This window comes from Lepidochelys olivacea, assembly GCF_965140295.1.
Source record: "Lepidochelys olivacea isolate rLepOli2 genome assembly, chromosome: 4".
NCBI lineage: Eukaryota > Metazoa > Chordata > Testudines > Cheloniidae > Lepidochelys > Lepidochelys olivacea.
The window spans coordinates 33486982-33503569 of record NC_140414.1 but is presented as its reverse complement, the minus strand read 5'-3'; the positions used below and the strand labels follow the sequence as shown (position 1 = coordinate 33503569).

Below are 16588 nucleotides of genomic sequence, written 5' to 3'. Positions count from 1 at the left end.
GGTATACATGTTCTAATTCCATTGATTTCAGTTGAACTATGACATTTTACACGGTTGAGGATCTACCCCCACATTTTCATTTGTTGGTAATGCACACAGTATTTTGCGGTAAAGCATATACTAGGAAGTCTCCTGCATGAAACATGCAGCTGTAGCATGCGCTCTACAATGCAAGGAAGGGAATAAATGAGAGCAAGTAAAGAGGGTATAATCAGAATGTATTTTAAGGTAAAACAAATAATGAACATTAAAATGACTTCCATTGGTCACACATATCTACCACTGCGTATGGGCAAACATCAAATAAACTATGGCTCAGAACTGGCTCTTTTAATTTTAGACATACTGACATGTTAGAATCTGACATGCTGATTCTTGTATTTATTTTTTTCAAAAATGAACCACATTGTACCTCATTATGGCTTGTAAATCCTGTCTTTTCGATTTCACAGGTGCCCAGGGCTTTAATTTTAGTCACTTGACTTTCTCGAGCATGGTAAGTAACATTGCATTTCCCAGAGACGTCCACCTTGAAAAAGGAAAAAGAAAAACTATTTTCAGTGTCACCCATTTCTCATTTGTTGTCATGTTTTTGATGTTTGTTTTTTCCCTCTCATACACGTACACCGTCTTTACTGGATGGCAGGCTTGCAATATTTGCAACCTGCAGGAGTCTTAACAGCATGTCCACGGGCAATTACTTGAATCAATCTGTTGTGCTATAGGGTGTACTCCAAAGATAATCTGTTTTCTTAATTCTTGGGTACTTGTGTGAGAGGTGGTGTATTGTCCGAGGTTGATTTTCATTTTGGGTTCATTGTTTTCTAGTTTGTGGGGGGGTAAGAGAGGCTGCTGGTTTTATTTTTGTTTGTTTTTAACTTATGCAAAAAGTACTTTCTCTTGGATGGGCAAAAATTATTTTTTATTAGCGGCATGTGAAGCAAAGTAAACATTAACTTAACAAATGTGAATTTTCTAAACAGTTGATGATGATGATGATGATGGCACTGCATTTGCCTGTGCTGGAGTGAATTTTGGCAAGACTCTGGCCTTGTCCATGTTCCAAGTTTCATGAGCTTAGCTAACCCTGCATGGACACTCTTAATTCTATTTAAACCTCACTTATGTTGATTTAGTTTAAATTGATTCTTTAGTGAATTAAACAAAATTGAAACAAGGGACTTTTAAATCAAATTAAGTATGTCCACACAGGGGTAGCTCTGGTTTCACTAAATTAGTTTTTAAATCTTATAAAGTTAAACATCTGCAACTTTGAATGTAGCCAAACATAGTGTAACCAAAGGCTCCACCAATGATCTTTTCAATCACAAGTTCAAGTTTAAACAAAAGGACAAATTCTGTCCTGGCCTTTAAATACTCGTGAAGTCAATGGGAACCACATACATGCATTCAGGACTCTATCAATCTGATTATCTCTATATTGCTGATGTAGTACAGTACCTCCCTGGCAGCACCAGAGTGCAGCTGTATCTGAAATAGACTAGCCAGACCTCTCTTGAGATTTTGAACAACTGCAGGTTCATTTTTATAGGAGTAGAAGTTTTTAACCTGTGGAAACAAAAACAAACAGTAAATGTATACATCTGATTAAATCAGAGAAACACCACGTGATCCCCTGCAAACTTCCTTCCAATTTCTAGAGTTCAGCTCAGGAAACTGAGCTTATTTGACCTTATCCTGTAGTTTTTTCTTCAGCAAAACCCCACTGACTGCAGGATCCAGCCCATAACTGAAGCCTCTGGCAAAAACTAAAAAGGCCTCACTTGAGAGGACTTCCTGTGTGCTAATGAGAGAGAATTTAGAAGAGAAATGAGTAGAAGAGAAATGGAAAACTAAATATAAGATCACAAGTGGTTCACTCTTACATGCAGGTTAAAATGGGTCCCTTACAGCATTATTCTCTCAAAGATGTGTCCAAAAGTATCATATCCCATAGTAATCCCTCCCTTCACACCCCATTCCCTCCCCGCATACATCTAGTACCCATTGCACTTTAACCACCAGTTACAATATGTCAGAATGAATCATAACTAAATCAGAGTTGGAGAGACTTAAATGACGTGTCAAGCATGCGCCAACCTTTGAACCACAAAGGAAGACTGTCCCTGTCTGAGCTTTTTCTCTAGTAACACAAGACTTTGCACCTTCAATGTGCATTTAAGGAGCTTTTATACTGCCCGTCTTCCTAGAAACTAAATGTAATCAATGTTATCTGTGTTAGTGTTGCAGCATTAGAGGGAACAGGCATGGAAGAGGAGATCCTGTCATTGTGACAGGGGATAGAGTAACATACTAGTTGGCAAGAAAAAGAGATTATAGAAAGTGCTACATGGAAAACAACATCTCAGCCTCTAGTAGGAGAGTTGCATCTGCCAACATATTTGCAGTGAATTGGGAGCAGAGGTATTTAGATTGTGCTATTTTGATACTTTAGTCATGGTTTAGAGATGCGTACAGTGGAGAGCCAGTGCCATCCTGTTCCTTTTTATGTTTTGTAAAACTAATGACGAGGCTAAATTTGAAACTTACTGAGCAGACCCAGTGGCATCTGCATCCGGGCAGGCCAAACTAACAGCCAGTGTATGTGCTCAGAATCTGTTTACAGCAGTAGGTGAAGATCTTTTGGGGGTTAGAGAGTCACAGCCCTTACTCAAGTTTGCAGAGGGCTGAAAAGGAGTGACCCCTCTGCTCAGCACAAGGCAGGTTTGTCACTGGCTGCAGTTGGGAGAGCAAGGGCTACTCCCCTGATACACTGTGTTGTGAGCCAGTGGGTGGGAAGGGAATAGAGAGAGAGTGGGAGTAATCTTGGCTCCACGCTTCCCATCACTGGCCAGAGTAGTTGGCTGGACACAGTGGGGAAACTAAGCTGCTCCATGAAAGGAAACCAAGCTGCTCCATGAAACTAAGTTGCTCATACTCAAGTAACTTATTCCTTCCCCTGAGTAAATGGGAGCTCTCTCTGAGTCACAACGGGTTCTCTGAGCTGTTCCTGTGGCAGCTATGTGCTGCCCTTTACTCGGGACAAGTTGTAAAATCACAATCCAGCCCATTGCCAGTGGGAGAGGAAACACTTTTTTTTTCTTCCTGATTCTTGATGAAATCCCACAGTACAGGAACAACACAGAATATTTCAGATTTTCAATCTCAGGATATTTTATCTAATTATTTTGTAACCAGTGGAGGCTCTACATGATGATCTGACACGAGTGCTGTGTTGAATGGTGATCTCAGATAAAATTTTCATAAACACGTGACTTACAACCTAGGCCACATTTTCAAAAGTGAATTAGGCAGTCGGGAGCCTACATCTCATTGAAATCATTGAAGATTCAGGGTTTTGGATATCCTACCTGATGAACTTATCTGACTATAATAATTTGAACTAATACTGCTATAGCCAGTACGGATATACTCAAGTACTCACCAGAGTGATTAACATTGCTCCAGACTAGACTCAGTATTGTCTACCTTCATGGTAAATAATATCTCCTCTTCTCCCTCTACCTCTTGGGTGAAATCCTGGCCCCAGTGAAATCAGTGACAAAACTCCTATTGATTTCAGTAGAACAAGGATTTCATCCCTTATCATTGCACGATATCATTCAGTTTTGCAGCTTCAGTTACTGCCTGTATACCGATAACTCCCCAATCTACCTTCCCCTCTCTGTTCCTCTGGGATGCCGTGGCCTGCTCTCTCTGCTGTGCTATGCCCAGCAGCTCTGTGGGCTGGAGGGGGTGCAGCCATGGCTTTGCTTTCTCCTGGCCCTCTTTGCATAACTGCATGTCCCCAGATGTGCACAAGAAAGCAGGGACTAGTTTTGGCTGGCCCCTTTGCAAGGTATTAAGAGCTGGTGTAAAGAGCTGCACAGAGGAAGCTATCTGCAATGCAAAAAAAGCCAGTTTTATTGGTCCTACCTCATAATTATGCTACATGTTCTTGAGTGACATCTCCTGGCACCTTCCCCATGAACAATTTACATATATACAGACATAGAGCCAGGAGCTGACGAGGTTCCTTATGTCCTCACCACAATGCACCCAAATAAGGGCAAGTCATAGTCTAGCCCAAAATGAATATATTTTATGTACAAAAATAAGACAGGATGGTGTATTAGTAACTCTAAAGAGACAACAAATTACTAAATGTTTTCATGCCAACAAGAAATGACTTGTTCAGGGCTTCTCCAAGGAATATGCATGAACTTTAAAAGGCAGGGACTTACCTTTCCACGGGTCCATTGAAGAACTATAGGCCTTTGTAAAGCTGACAGATATTCTTTTCCAATTATATTCTCTGAGTGTTTCCCTTTAAAGATGTTTTTTGCTGCTGGACGTTCATTCACATTTTCAATCTTAACATCTTTTATCTAGAAAAGTAAAAGCAAAAAAAAAAAAAACATAGGGAGCAACCATGCATTGGCAGGAGGATGGATGGACAAAATTACCTAAAAGGTCTTTTCATTCTGTTATTTGCCTTCTGTATCTGAGAGACAGATGTAGGGCAGATTTTCAAAAGAGAGTCAGAACCCACCACTGAAAAAAGATTTTTTCAGAACTGTGGCGGTTTAATGATGAGACAGAACACAGCTTTATGCAAGCAAGCAGGCTGGTTAGCTGAGACGGGCTGTTTTGCCCCCCCGCCTTTTACTTTTTTTTTTTTTTTTTTTTAAGCATTACACACCGCTACCGCAAAAAGATACACAAAGGAATGTATGACGTTGATTAATATACTTATTTACCATTTTTTATTTACTACAATTTTGGTTCTTAGGCCTTGAGCCCAGGCTAAGAAAGCTTCCCACAGTTGCTGTCCCAACAATCAAGTTCTCATGGTTCATATCTAGCCCTTGTCCTTGGATAGAGCAATGTGTGCATTGCTTCTACAAAACAGTCAGGGTGTGCCCTGCCTGCTTCCAGGTGGAATAGCTAAACATGAACCCTTCACAGAACAGCTGAGCTCAGATGAAGGAACCTAACTGAAATGGCTAGATTTTTCAAAGTACCTAGCAAATCTCATTGTTCTCAACAAGAGCTGCTGGATGCTGAGCATGTCTGACAATCTGGCCAGCTCATGTCAGTGGCTAAATGGAAGCTGTTGGGTGCAGAGCTGTTGTGTTAATCTGGCCTGTAATGTTTTGGTACCACACAGTGAATTTATATTCTGTGGGCAGCTACTGAACCTACAAACTAATTTTAGTTGGTGGAACTCAGATAGGATGGCATGGTGATATGCTCATTTTCTAAAAAGAATTGTATCCCAACAGGAAACATTTCTTCAAGATCAATCTGCCTATGCTGTCAGTTAAACAGAATTTACTAGAATATCTGTGACTCTTAATAATGTTTACAACAGGGTCATATATAATGGCTATTTGATAAGGCAGTTAGATTTTTTTTGTATAGACAGACAAATCTTGGAAAACTCTTTATTTTTAGTTTGGATGGAGTTTTGTTTAGAATCTGAGCATCACTCCGGCAAAATATAACAACTCCAGTAAACAAAACATTACATGGTGCCAAAATATTACATATATTACATAGATATAATGGAGGACTTGTCATACAGTCAAAACTTAGAGATGGAAAGGACCTATTAGATGATCTTGTCCTCACGTGGATGTTCTCTGTAGCAACAGGAGGTACTCAGAGCCGTGCAGGGCCTGGCCTTTGCCTCAGATATATTGTTTCAGCAGGTGACAGATTTCTGGCTTGTAGGTGTACAACAATCTCTTTGTCTGAGTAATTCATCCCAATTTTCATAAACCCTTTAATTTACCATACATGTCACAAAGCAGCACACAATGCGAATTAGACTACTGAAAAAGGTGGGTTCTTAAAGTAATTTGCCTGCTTTTATATGTTTTTGAAAACTCCTACCATAATTTTGATCAACTGGTCATCATCGTTGTTGGGGTTTCTCCATACTAGGTTGACGTCCACACCGGATGAAATCCGGTAGCCCGCGCTATCCTCTGGTAATCCTTTAACCCTATCGATAAGCACTTCTGTTGAATAGGTGAATTTGTATAGCTTGTCATTATTTATTCTTGGTCCTGTAGTGTGCCCTGTGTGGAAAAAATGAGATGAAAAATGCACATGGCATCATTTTAGCAATAACCACAGACCCAAATGATCTGTCATTTTCTCTCTCAAACATGTAGAATCAGCTTTAGAAGAACTAAAGACCTTTTCTCTAACAAAGGATTCCATGTCTGATCCTGCAACCTTTACTGAGTTACATTGACTTTGATGGGACTGCTTTTTCTGAGTTTGGCAATTTGACCAGAATGTCCATAAAAATCTTTGTAACTTTACACAGAGATATTAGAAGGTTTGGCTTAAGTTCCAATTCTTCCCTTCGGATAGGTTTTTTTTAAAAATGAATGCAGAGTGAGCTCAGAATATAAAGAATTTTCTATCACTAGAAAGCAATCTGTTTGGCAACCTGAGAAGTGCTGAGTGCCCTGATCTCCCATGGGAGTTAATGGAAGTTGAAGGCACTCAGCCTATATTAGGAATCACTCCTCATCTTTCAGGACCTTGCCTGTAGTCATTGTATTGAGACTCCATCCAAGGGATGACACAAATGAAAGTAATGAAGATCAGTAGAAAGCTGCTTTTTTCACTCAGAGCAGTAAACCCATTTTCTTCAAATAAAATACATGTCTCTGGGAGTTATCACTTGATTTTGTTACACTTAGACCCCACAATGTATTTTAAAAGACACATCCCCCCATACACCAATAAATAAATAAAATAAAATCACAGATGCAGCTTTCAAATTAGGCATCTAATTTAGGGCACCCCCTGCCATAGGTGTGCTCCCACTGATATTTCCAGCGCTTCTGCACCAGCAAAAATGACACACATTATTCCCCAGCAGTTCAGCTCTGCTATTGCTTATGTAAGCTGATGCTGGAGTGTGTAGACAAGGCTCAAGGGTTTTTTCCACCATCTCAGCTAACCTTGCCTATAGTGCCCAATGCCCTATTTCCTCCTCCCTTCCCCCTTCTCCTCTGCACTGCTACGGCAGGGGAACACATCACACCCCAGTTCCACTGTCAAGGATCCCTCTCCAGCCTCAGAAGTGGGAGCTAGCTTTGGCTCTACGGGCCTGATTTGAGAATCACACTGCATGGAGGTTTCACTCACTTTAATTGCAGCACGCGGAACAGTTATACCATTTGATCCATAAAGTGTTTGTTGTTAAGAGAATGCTATCAATTGGAATTTTTTAACTGACTTTAAAAAAAACAAAGGTTTCTGGTAGCAAATCCTTTAAATACTATGCCCTGAAATAAATGTATAAAATTCCCTTTAAATAAATGTTTACAAGGGTTTTTCTCCTCTCTTGTTGATGGTTATAAAGGTCTCTTGTGTACAAGGGAGTATTGACTAATTCACTCATCATATAGAGGCTGGTGCTGGAGATAGGACGTGAAACTGACTGACTACATACAAATTGCTGCCAACAGGGGTGCTGGAACAATTTGTATTGTGAGGGTGCTGAGAGCCATTGAACCAAACTGTAAACCCTGGATATAACAGAAACCACTTCAAGCCAGGGGGTGGGGCAGCACCCCCAGTTTCAGCGCCTCTGGCTGCCAAAGGCACAAAGTAAACTAATGACAAAAATGAGATCCCTCCTCCCCCTTGCCCTCCAAATTACTTTGTTATAATGATTTGATGTTCTATTTGTAACTAAAGAGCTGAGTCTTACTCGGCTCCAATCCTATACCAATGGGAGCCTTGCCATGGACTTCAGTGGGTGCAGGATCAGACATTTAAACTGAAGAAGCTGCATTCAAACCTCTGCAACGGAGTTCAACCAGACAAGGTTGCATTGTTTTCTACAGGAGGGATGAGTAAGTCTCTTGGCAAACACAGAAAAGGAAAATCAGCCACACCACCTCAGACAGATTCTCAAACCAACTGGAACTCAGTCAGTGTGTTCTGTGTTCCTGTCAGAGAATTGACAGTACCAGGGTTTCCCAATTTGTATAATGTCTTGCACCATTTGATATGACTTGGCCAAATAAAAGTTTCAATACATCTAATCAAGAAAAAATGCAAAGTATTTGTTTGTTCAAATGGCAGGTAAAAGTTTAAATTCTTCCTTTGATTAGATACGTGTTGGAGATCCACCATGACAGGATGGATTTCTTTTTTAAAAAATCAAGTTAATTTCATAAGTTTAAAAAAAAATCTCTCAAGGCACTTTCCACTCCCTTTTTTTGGTCAAATTTTTTCAGATGTGATAGTCACTAGCATGCTAAGGTAGAGTCGAAGGGAACCGAAACATACTTCTCGAAGGGATGCTGTACCCCCAAAGAGCCAGAACTTTAGCCACTGTAAATTGACATAGCACCATAGAAGTTCAATAGAACAACACTGATTTGCACCAGCTGAGGATCTGGCCCTGAGATTTTGCAGTCCCTGATGTTGAGAACTACTACCTAGAGCTGAAAGTTGGGGCTGTCGTCTCACTATCTTGCTACTGTAATGATGCTGGGAAGCACTTCCTTGTAGGCCAGAGGTTTTTCTTTAAAAATAAGTGCTTTAAAAATAAAGGGCCTGCTCCTGTAAGGGTCTGCGAGTGCTTCCTGTGACATGCTGAGCATCCTCTGCTCCCATCAATGTCAGTGGCATAAAAGCTTGTCAACACCTATCAGGAACAGACCCCAATTCCTGGAAATAAATCTTTGCTGAAGTCCCATGGCTTGTTTTAAGTGTATTGTAACTTAGTACCAATTACACTGTTGAGTATTTAATATTTATTGAGAGTGGGGTAGTGCAGTGTGCTAGGTGCTTTCTAACCACAGAAGATGATGCTGTACTTACCCCTGAGGGCATTCACTCTAAAAAGGCAAAGACATGAAGGGTGGGGGAAAGGACATGTGAGTAAAATGATCAGGGCAACGATAGACTGGTCTTGTTAGTTACAGCATAGGATTGTTTGTTCTCTTTTTACATTTTTCTTAGGTTTAAACTCCGTACAATCCCCTTTCCCCACCCTTCCTCCACAAATTCAGCCCATGTGTATTTTTCTATAGTAGTTCTCATTTAATATTCCCTTTGTGCCCTCCCCGCCCTACACTGGATCCCCTCCACATGCAGAGGAACAGTTCACTCCTGCAGGAAACAGATACGCAAACGACTTCACCAGCTAGTTTCTCCTGGTAGTCATGGAAGCAATGAGTGTCTGGGAGGGACTGAAATGTGGGGAGGAGAGTGGCTTTATGCACCAGCTTTGCAAGGGCATTCCATGCATAGGAGGCAGCATGGAAGAAAGTACAGACAGTTGTTGGAGAAGCAGACACACAGGTCACAAAGCCGAAGAGGGGTTGTGGTGGGAAGATCTGATAAGACTAAGAGACTAGGGAGGGCAAGTAGGGAAGGGGACAATCAGGAGAAGCATGAATTTATTGCAGTAGAAAAGGGGAAGCCAGCAGAGATTAAAGGGGCAGTAGGGTAACGTGGCTAGATTAACAGGCAAAGAAGATATTAGCAGCTGTGTTTTATGTGGACTGGGTGATGTTATGTGCAAAACCGATACCCAAGCTAGCTTTTACAAAATACACATACTATTTCCATCGTAAGAAAAATAGCAGTACTGTTTAGGTAAATAATTAAATCATGATGGTGTATAATATAGAAGGTTATGCTGCATTTCTGTTCCTAGCCAATAGAAACCTCTCTCAAAAATCAGAGACTTAATATTATGCTGCCTTTCGGAGATCTGTACTGTACTGTCAGTCCTACATAATGTTGTGATGTTTATTCCTTTGATCCTATTTCCATTGCAGTCAATGGCAAAACCCTCACTGACTTAAAGGGGACCAGGACTGGACCCAGAGACAGCATTCTGCTCTGCTGTGGCGGGGTCAGAAATGCCTGCGTGGACTGTGTCGCTTTCAAGGTGGAGTGCATAACACATAGTTTGACTAGTAATGTTAAGTGTCTGTCATTAAGGGTAACATGCCAATTCTATAATTAAATTATGATAGTGTACAATACAGAAGGTTACACTGCATGAGCAGAGACAGCTGTCAAATCCTGTGCCTTTTATTAATACATTTGGCATGCACAACATGTGCATCTCTAACCACTAACTGGCTCTAAGACCATAAATTACATTTGCCAGTTCTTATGATATTGGATACCTTTAAAAAAACGAAAGTCATCAAGCTATTTATTTGAAAACATTTTAAAAATGTAACTAAAGCTAGAAATGTATCGTGTGCAATTATCCGACTGACTTGAATGTACAGAATACTCCATAAGTATTTTAAAGAGGCAGCACAGTCTGGTGGACTGAGAGCCAAGAACTGAATTCTAATCCCAGCTCTGCTGTTGATTCACCCTCTGGCCTTGGGCAAATCACTTAACCTCTCTGAGTTTCAGCTTCCCCATCTGTGCAATGGAAATAATGATTATCACGGGGCTGTTTTGAGAACTACTGAATGAGTTAATGTTTGCACAGCATGTTGGAGATGTAAAGTGCTAAGTATTTTTATTCCATATTCCTTTACATTGGGCTAGCTTGGCTAAAATAACTATCTCAGAAGCTGAGAGTAGCAAATACTAGAGGTACAGCATGTTGGTTGAGTAGTTATATAATAAGATCGTTTTGGCAGCATGGTGAAATTCACCTGCTGGTAGAGGGATTGTATGATGAGCCCTGTGCTTTGCCACTTCTGTGAGGGAAAAGGTGAGCAGAGAAGATGCACAGGGAGCTTCTGCATCCATTGTAAACTGAGGAGGTGGGCTGTGTGCTGGTTCCACATTTACTGGTGTGGAAGAGAGCAATGGGGCCCAAGTGACAGTGAGCTGGAGAAGCAGCACTTGGTCTGTGCTTGCACAGATCCAATGGCCTGGATTCTCTACATGAGGGACAGGGAGGGGCAGTAACAACTAGCCCATCCCACAGGCTACCCTACAGCCTGGCCTAATAATGGATGGTTAATTAATATGGATGTAGGGTATCTGCATAAAACTATATTAATTACCATTTATTTGAGTTTTAAGAATATGGCCCTCGAAGTACAGACTCATAGAACAGAATGCTCTTGCATCATTTTCACCCAAAATGTTGATTGCTTTGGCCTAAAAGTCTTGTAAATTTAATCCAAACAGTGGCAGAATATCCCCCCATAGGCACTGTGTGAGACAACTTCTATCCCATAGGCTGGTGACACGGAAGTGTGCAGAGGGGCTGCAGGGGATTCCTGTGTGTGGATTTTGTACCCCTGACTCTTGTGCAGGAGACCTGCGTAAAACCATTTTATGTGGGCACCCAGAACTTCACCCTGAGAGCAGATCCAGCTCCAACTCCCATTCAAGTTAGTGGGAGTCTTTTTATTGATTTTAATGGGAGCTGGAAAAACCACATAGTGCTCAGTTATGCAGAGCTGAGCACTCTGGCTCTGATCCATGAAAGCTCTTAAACAAGTGCTTAACTTTAAGCATGTGAGTAGTGCCTTTGAAGTCAAAGGAACTACTTTTATGTGCTTTGCTGGATCAGGGCCAGTGTTCAACCCCTTGCAGGATTTAGCCTAAAATGGAAATCGTAGTAGTACTTTGCTCTTCTATGGCATTTTTAAATCTGTAGATCTCAAAATGCTTTACAAAGGAGGATAAGTATCATTAGCCTCATTTAACAACTGGGAAGCGGAGAGGTGAAATGACTTGCCCCAGGTCACTGGTAATGCCAAGACTAGAAGCCAGGTCTTCTGACTTCTAGGCCAGTGCCACATGCACTTGACCCCTTTGCCTTTTCTATAAACTGGGTGAAACTAACATTACAAGTGCGTGTGCTGCATATTTATTTTCATTTAGTAAATCCATTTAAAAATTCTGCTCCTCGAGAACCCCTTTAGTATAAGATCTTCCTTTCTTATGTAAAAAATATACCACTGTACATTCACCACTGCTACCACCAAAAGATTAATAAAAAAACAGTGTAGACCTACCTTTAACAGAGGCGGAGTTTGTGGAAAAGATGCAGAGGAAAAGCACAGTAAGAAGAATCATGTTTGACTCTTCTGAGCTCTTGACTATAGCATTAAATGTTAAAACTACCAAGAAGTGAACTCTTCAGCTGGGAGTGAAGTTTGCAAAGAGAGCCTCTGAATCTGCAACTGTGTTTATCTAGATGTAGTAAAGGTCAGATTCCAAATTCCATACTCAGGTACTAAGTTCATTGATGGTCTTCCGTTAATCATTCACAACTGAGGTAATTGGGGCTTTTACCTATTTTATTGTTCACCTCAGTTTTCATTTTTGAATATTAATCAGATTCAGCCTGTACAAGCTCCTCTTCCCCAAGTCTGCAGAGTCAATGCTCTATTTTGGAGAGGGTGAGTGGAATGAGCCATTGCCTCCCTTAAACCACCAGGCTTAAACCAAGATAATGATGGCCTTATGTTACTTCCACATCTGTGGCATGAAACACTCCCCAACCCCAATGCAAGGGTGGGAAGATTGAGGCAGACAGAGGCTTATGTGGAGACCATAGCAACACATTTCCTTAAGGAATGTGGGGCCAGAAAGTAGGACTGGTTCTCCTTACAAGAGTCCTAATGTTGGATGGATTTCCCAAGATCCCAGATTTCCCTGCAGATTTTCAGTACACCAGTGGCTTTGGAGGGTCAAGCCTACTTCACATTCTGTAAGAGGACCACTCATCTCAGCTTAGAACAGTGATTCTCAAACTTTTGTACTGATAGCCCCTATCACATACCAATCCTTTGACTGCGACCCCCCTTATAAATGAAAAACACTTTTTTATATATTTAACACCATTAGAAATGCTGGATGCAAAGCGGGGTTTTGGCTTGAGGCTGACAGCTTGCGACCCCACATGTAATAACCTCGCAACCCCCTGAGGGGTCCTGACCCCCAGTTTGAGAACCCCTGGCTTAGAAGATAGGTGGAAACTGATTTTCAATTTCTAATGTGTCCTAGCACCTACATGGGCCTTTCCCTTGTAGGGAATATAACCGTTTATTTTGATGTTTAGGGTCAAATTCTGCCTTTAGTTACACCTGAGCAAATCCAGTGCAGTCAACAATATTTAATGTATGTAACTGAAGGCAGAAATTGTTTCCTAGGGTACAAATTTGAAATAGGTTTGAGTGGAGCTTTCTTTGCAAGTCTGGTGCAAGGCTGCCAGCTGGTTACGTTTCCCGTGGTAGTTTTAATTTATATTATACCTTCTATGTGATATGCTCTTGCATTACAAGAGTTGCATAACATATGACTATTTCTCGATTGCAGCTGATATTCCTGCTGTGTTCTCTATTGCTTGGAAAGCATAGAACTTTGCAAACTGCTGTACTCTTTGGAAACTGAATAATCTGAAGCAAATACTCACCAGCAACCACATACCACACAACAGAACCACTAACCCAGGAACCTATCCTTGCAACAAAGCCCGTTGCCAACTGTGTCCACATATCCATTCAGGGGACACCATCATAGGGCCTAATCACATCAGCCACACTATCAGAGGCTTGTTCACCTGCACATCTACCAATGTGATATATGCCATCATGTGCCAGCAATGCCCCTCTGCCATGTACATTGGTCAAACTGGACAGTCTCTACGTAAAAGAATAAATGGACACAAATCAGATGTCAAGAATTATAACATTCATAAATCAGTCAGAGAACACTTCAATCTCTCTGGTCACTCGATTACAGACCTAAAAGTCGCAATATTACAACAAAAAGACTTCAAAAACAGACTCCAATGAGAGACAGCTGAATTGGAATTAATTTGCAAACTGGATACAGTTAACTTAGGCTTGAATAGAGACTGGGAGTGGATGAGTCATTACACAAAGTAAAACTATTTCCCCATGTTTATTTCCGCTCCCCACCCCCGCAGACGTTCTTGTCAACTGCTGGAAATGGCCCACCTTGATTATCACTACAAAAGGTTTTCTTCCCCCCCCCCAAGGATTGGCAAGGAGTACTTGCGGCACCTTAGAGACTAACCAATTTATTTGAGCATAAGCTTTCGTGAGCTACAGCTCACTTCATCAGATGCAACCGATTTATACTCAGATAAATTTGTTAGTCTCTAAGGTGCCACAAGTCCTCCTTTTCTTTTTGTGAATACAGACGAACATGGCTGCTACTCTGAAACCTCTCCTTACAGTGTGTATGATAACATCCATTGTTTCATATTCTCTGTGTATATAAATCTCCCCAATGTATTTTCAACTGAATGCATCCGATGAAGTGAGCTTAGCTCATGAAAGCTTATGCTCAAATAAATTTGTTAGTCTCTAAGGTGCCACAAGTCCTCCTTTTCTTTTTGTGAATACAGACTAACATGGCTGCTACTCTGAAACCTGAATAATCTGTCACCTTGCACAGGTAATTTTATGGTTGGTGAGAGCATGGAAATGTAGATTCTGGGCTGGAAATGTTGAGGTATGGAATTTTGTCTCCAAAGGAGAGTTATGTCTGGTTTTTTTTTCCTGTGGAAATGCCTTATCAGCTTTTTGCATATTTTTTACATCTTTGGAATTTAATCAAGAAATATATTTCATACATCTTGTCCATCCTTAAAATAAAGTCAAGAAGAGTGTCGTTTAAACAGTTAAAACATTAGGAGCCAAATCGTCAGTTGGTGTAAATCAGTTTATATCCTGTGAAGTCAATGGAGCTATGGCAATTTACACAAGCCAAGGATCTGGACACTGTACCTCTATTGGTAGATAGTGTGTGTGTGTGTATTCTACTCAAAAACAGAGGGCTTAATTCTAATCTCAATTATACTCGGTACAAATCAGGAGTAAATCCACTGACATCAAGGGAATTAACATTAGAACTGACTTTTAGGGGTAAATCCTGCACCCACTGAAATCAGTGGAAGTATTTACAGCTGAATTCAGTGGGTGCAGGACTGGCCACTTAATATACACCTCAGTTAAGCCCTGTTGGCATGTGTTCCAGGGTTAAAGTACTACTGTTGTCACCTATATTCCAGAGTCCAAACAATAAACTTATTATTACCTAATAAAACTTATTACACTCCTTTTGCTCATTTGAGTTCAATGAAATAGTCTGCTGTTCTTCACAAAAGATGGAGTGAAATTTTAATTTTTCTCTAATCTATCCCAATCAAAATCTTAGAAGAAGGGGGTCACTCTAAAAGCATGTCTGTATTAGGTGAATTACTTGTTGGTCATAATAATGAACTAGTGTGACTGAACATGTTGTAGTTGCAAGGGTTGCCAAGAACAAACCACGCTGATTTAGCTATACACCATGAGGGCAAAGGGTTTTACAATGGGTAATTTTATAGTATAGACAATGCTTCAGAGGAGTGGAAGTAGGAGGTTATGTCAACCAGAATCCAGGGTAGGAAGCTCTGAGGAAATATGGCTACACACCCCGTATGGTTTGTACTTTTCTGTTTTGTTGTTCTCAGTGTGAGATAACCCAGAAGAACCTCTGCAATCAAACCTTATCCAGAGACTGATTTCTGTGTACAAACCTGTCTCCAGTTTTGTTTCTCTCTCATTGTTCTGCAACTTGCCCTGCAACATCACCTTCTCTATAGATGTTCTTATTATTACATAATATCATTGGGCTGCTGGTTTTTAGCTGCTCCTGTGTTTAGTTTGCCTCTTATATTTTTGCTTAATTTGTTTTTTTATTTAGTTGTTGATACTTTTTGTATTCAGTGTACTTTTGTTCACGCAAACTCACTTTTTAAATTAACATCTTCAAGGTTCACATTGGACTCTATCAGAATACTTAAGTCTAGCACTGTTTTTGAGCTATTTCAACTGTTTGGGCCATCAGTGTACCCTGTCACCACTTAGCACTGTGACAGATTTTAGACCAGAATGGTTTCATTGCCCCACTACTGCCATTTAAAGAAACATAGGTTTGGATCCAAAATGCTGCCATCCTAGAAAATCAGAAAGTGTGTGTGGGGGGGAGGGGAATGTTTTGCTAATCAAAACCTTTGAGGATCTTCACACTCCTAAGAAAAAAAAAAGAGTTGAATGCTGCTGCTTTTTTAAAAACAAAACACACACAGAAAGAAAGAGAACCAAACAAAAACAAACGGGCTTTGTCAGCAACCAAACTGCAGCCCTTTAATGACCAAGTGAAAATGAAGGATTCTTTATCGGGACTGTGATGCAATTGAACTTGTGTGATTCTAGTATGTAAATCTAGATATAAATAGAAACATGGTGAGGTTTAAAACAGACAATAGCATACGTGTAACCCTTCTGCCCGTCAGAGTTGGCAGCAACAAGGGCCGGGTTCAATATCTAGGGGTTCCATTCCAATAACACAATGCAAACCGGCTCGAGCCCCCACCCAGTGACCTGGGACCAATATATACCACCCCCGCTGGGCGCCTCCAAGAGGCAATACTTCCCCTCTCGCAAGCACCTAGTCTGAGTGTAGCAAAAGTCTTTTAATAACAGAGAGAAACAATGTGGCATTATGTTGGGGAAACACCACCAACAGGATTCATAACACAACCCATGAGCAAAAACAACCCCACCCCAGGCAAATTGGGGCATGCCCTTTT

The 16588-nt window shown here is 40.8% G+C and overlaps 1 protein-coding gene across 1 annotated transcript in view; it reads right to left on the bottom strand.

The window, feature by feature from the left end:
- The window catches only part of MTTP (microsomal triglyceride transfer protein), a 38422-nt gene extending 26273 nt beyond the window's left edge, over window positions 1-12149 (bottom strand). Inside the window, exons 1-5 of the mRNA XM_084625809.1 lie at window positions 11994-12149; window positions 5899-6086; window positions 4245-4388; window positions 1462-1569; window positions 413-529 (exon numbers count right to left, since the gene is read on the bottom strand). Coding sequence (XP_084481935.1) covers window positions 413-529; window positions 1462-1569; window positions 4245-4388; window positions 5899-6086; window positions 11994-12054 — 618 coding nt within the window. The 5' untranslated portion in view covers window positions 12055-12149. The remainder of the gene's footprint in view (window positions 1-412; window positions 530-1461; window positions 1570-4244; window positions 4389-5898; window positions 6087-11993) is intronic.
- Window positions 12150-16588: the final 4439 nt, after the last annotated feature.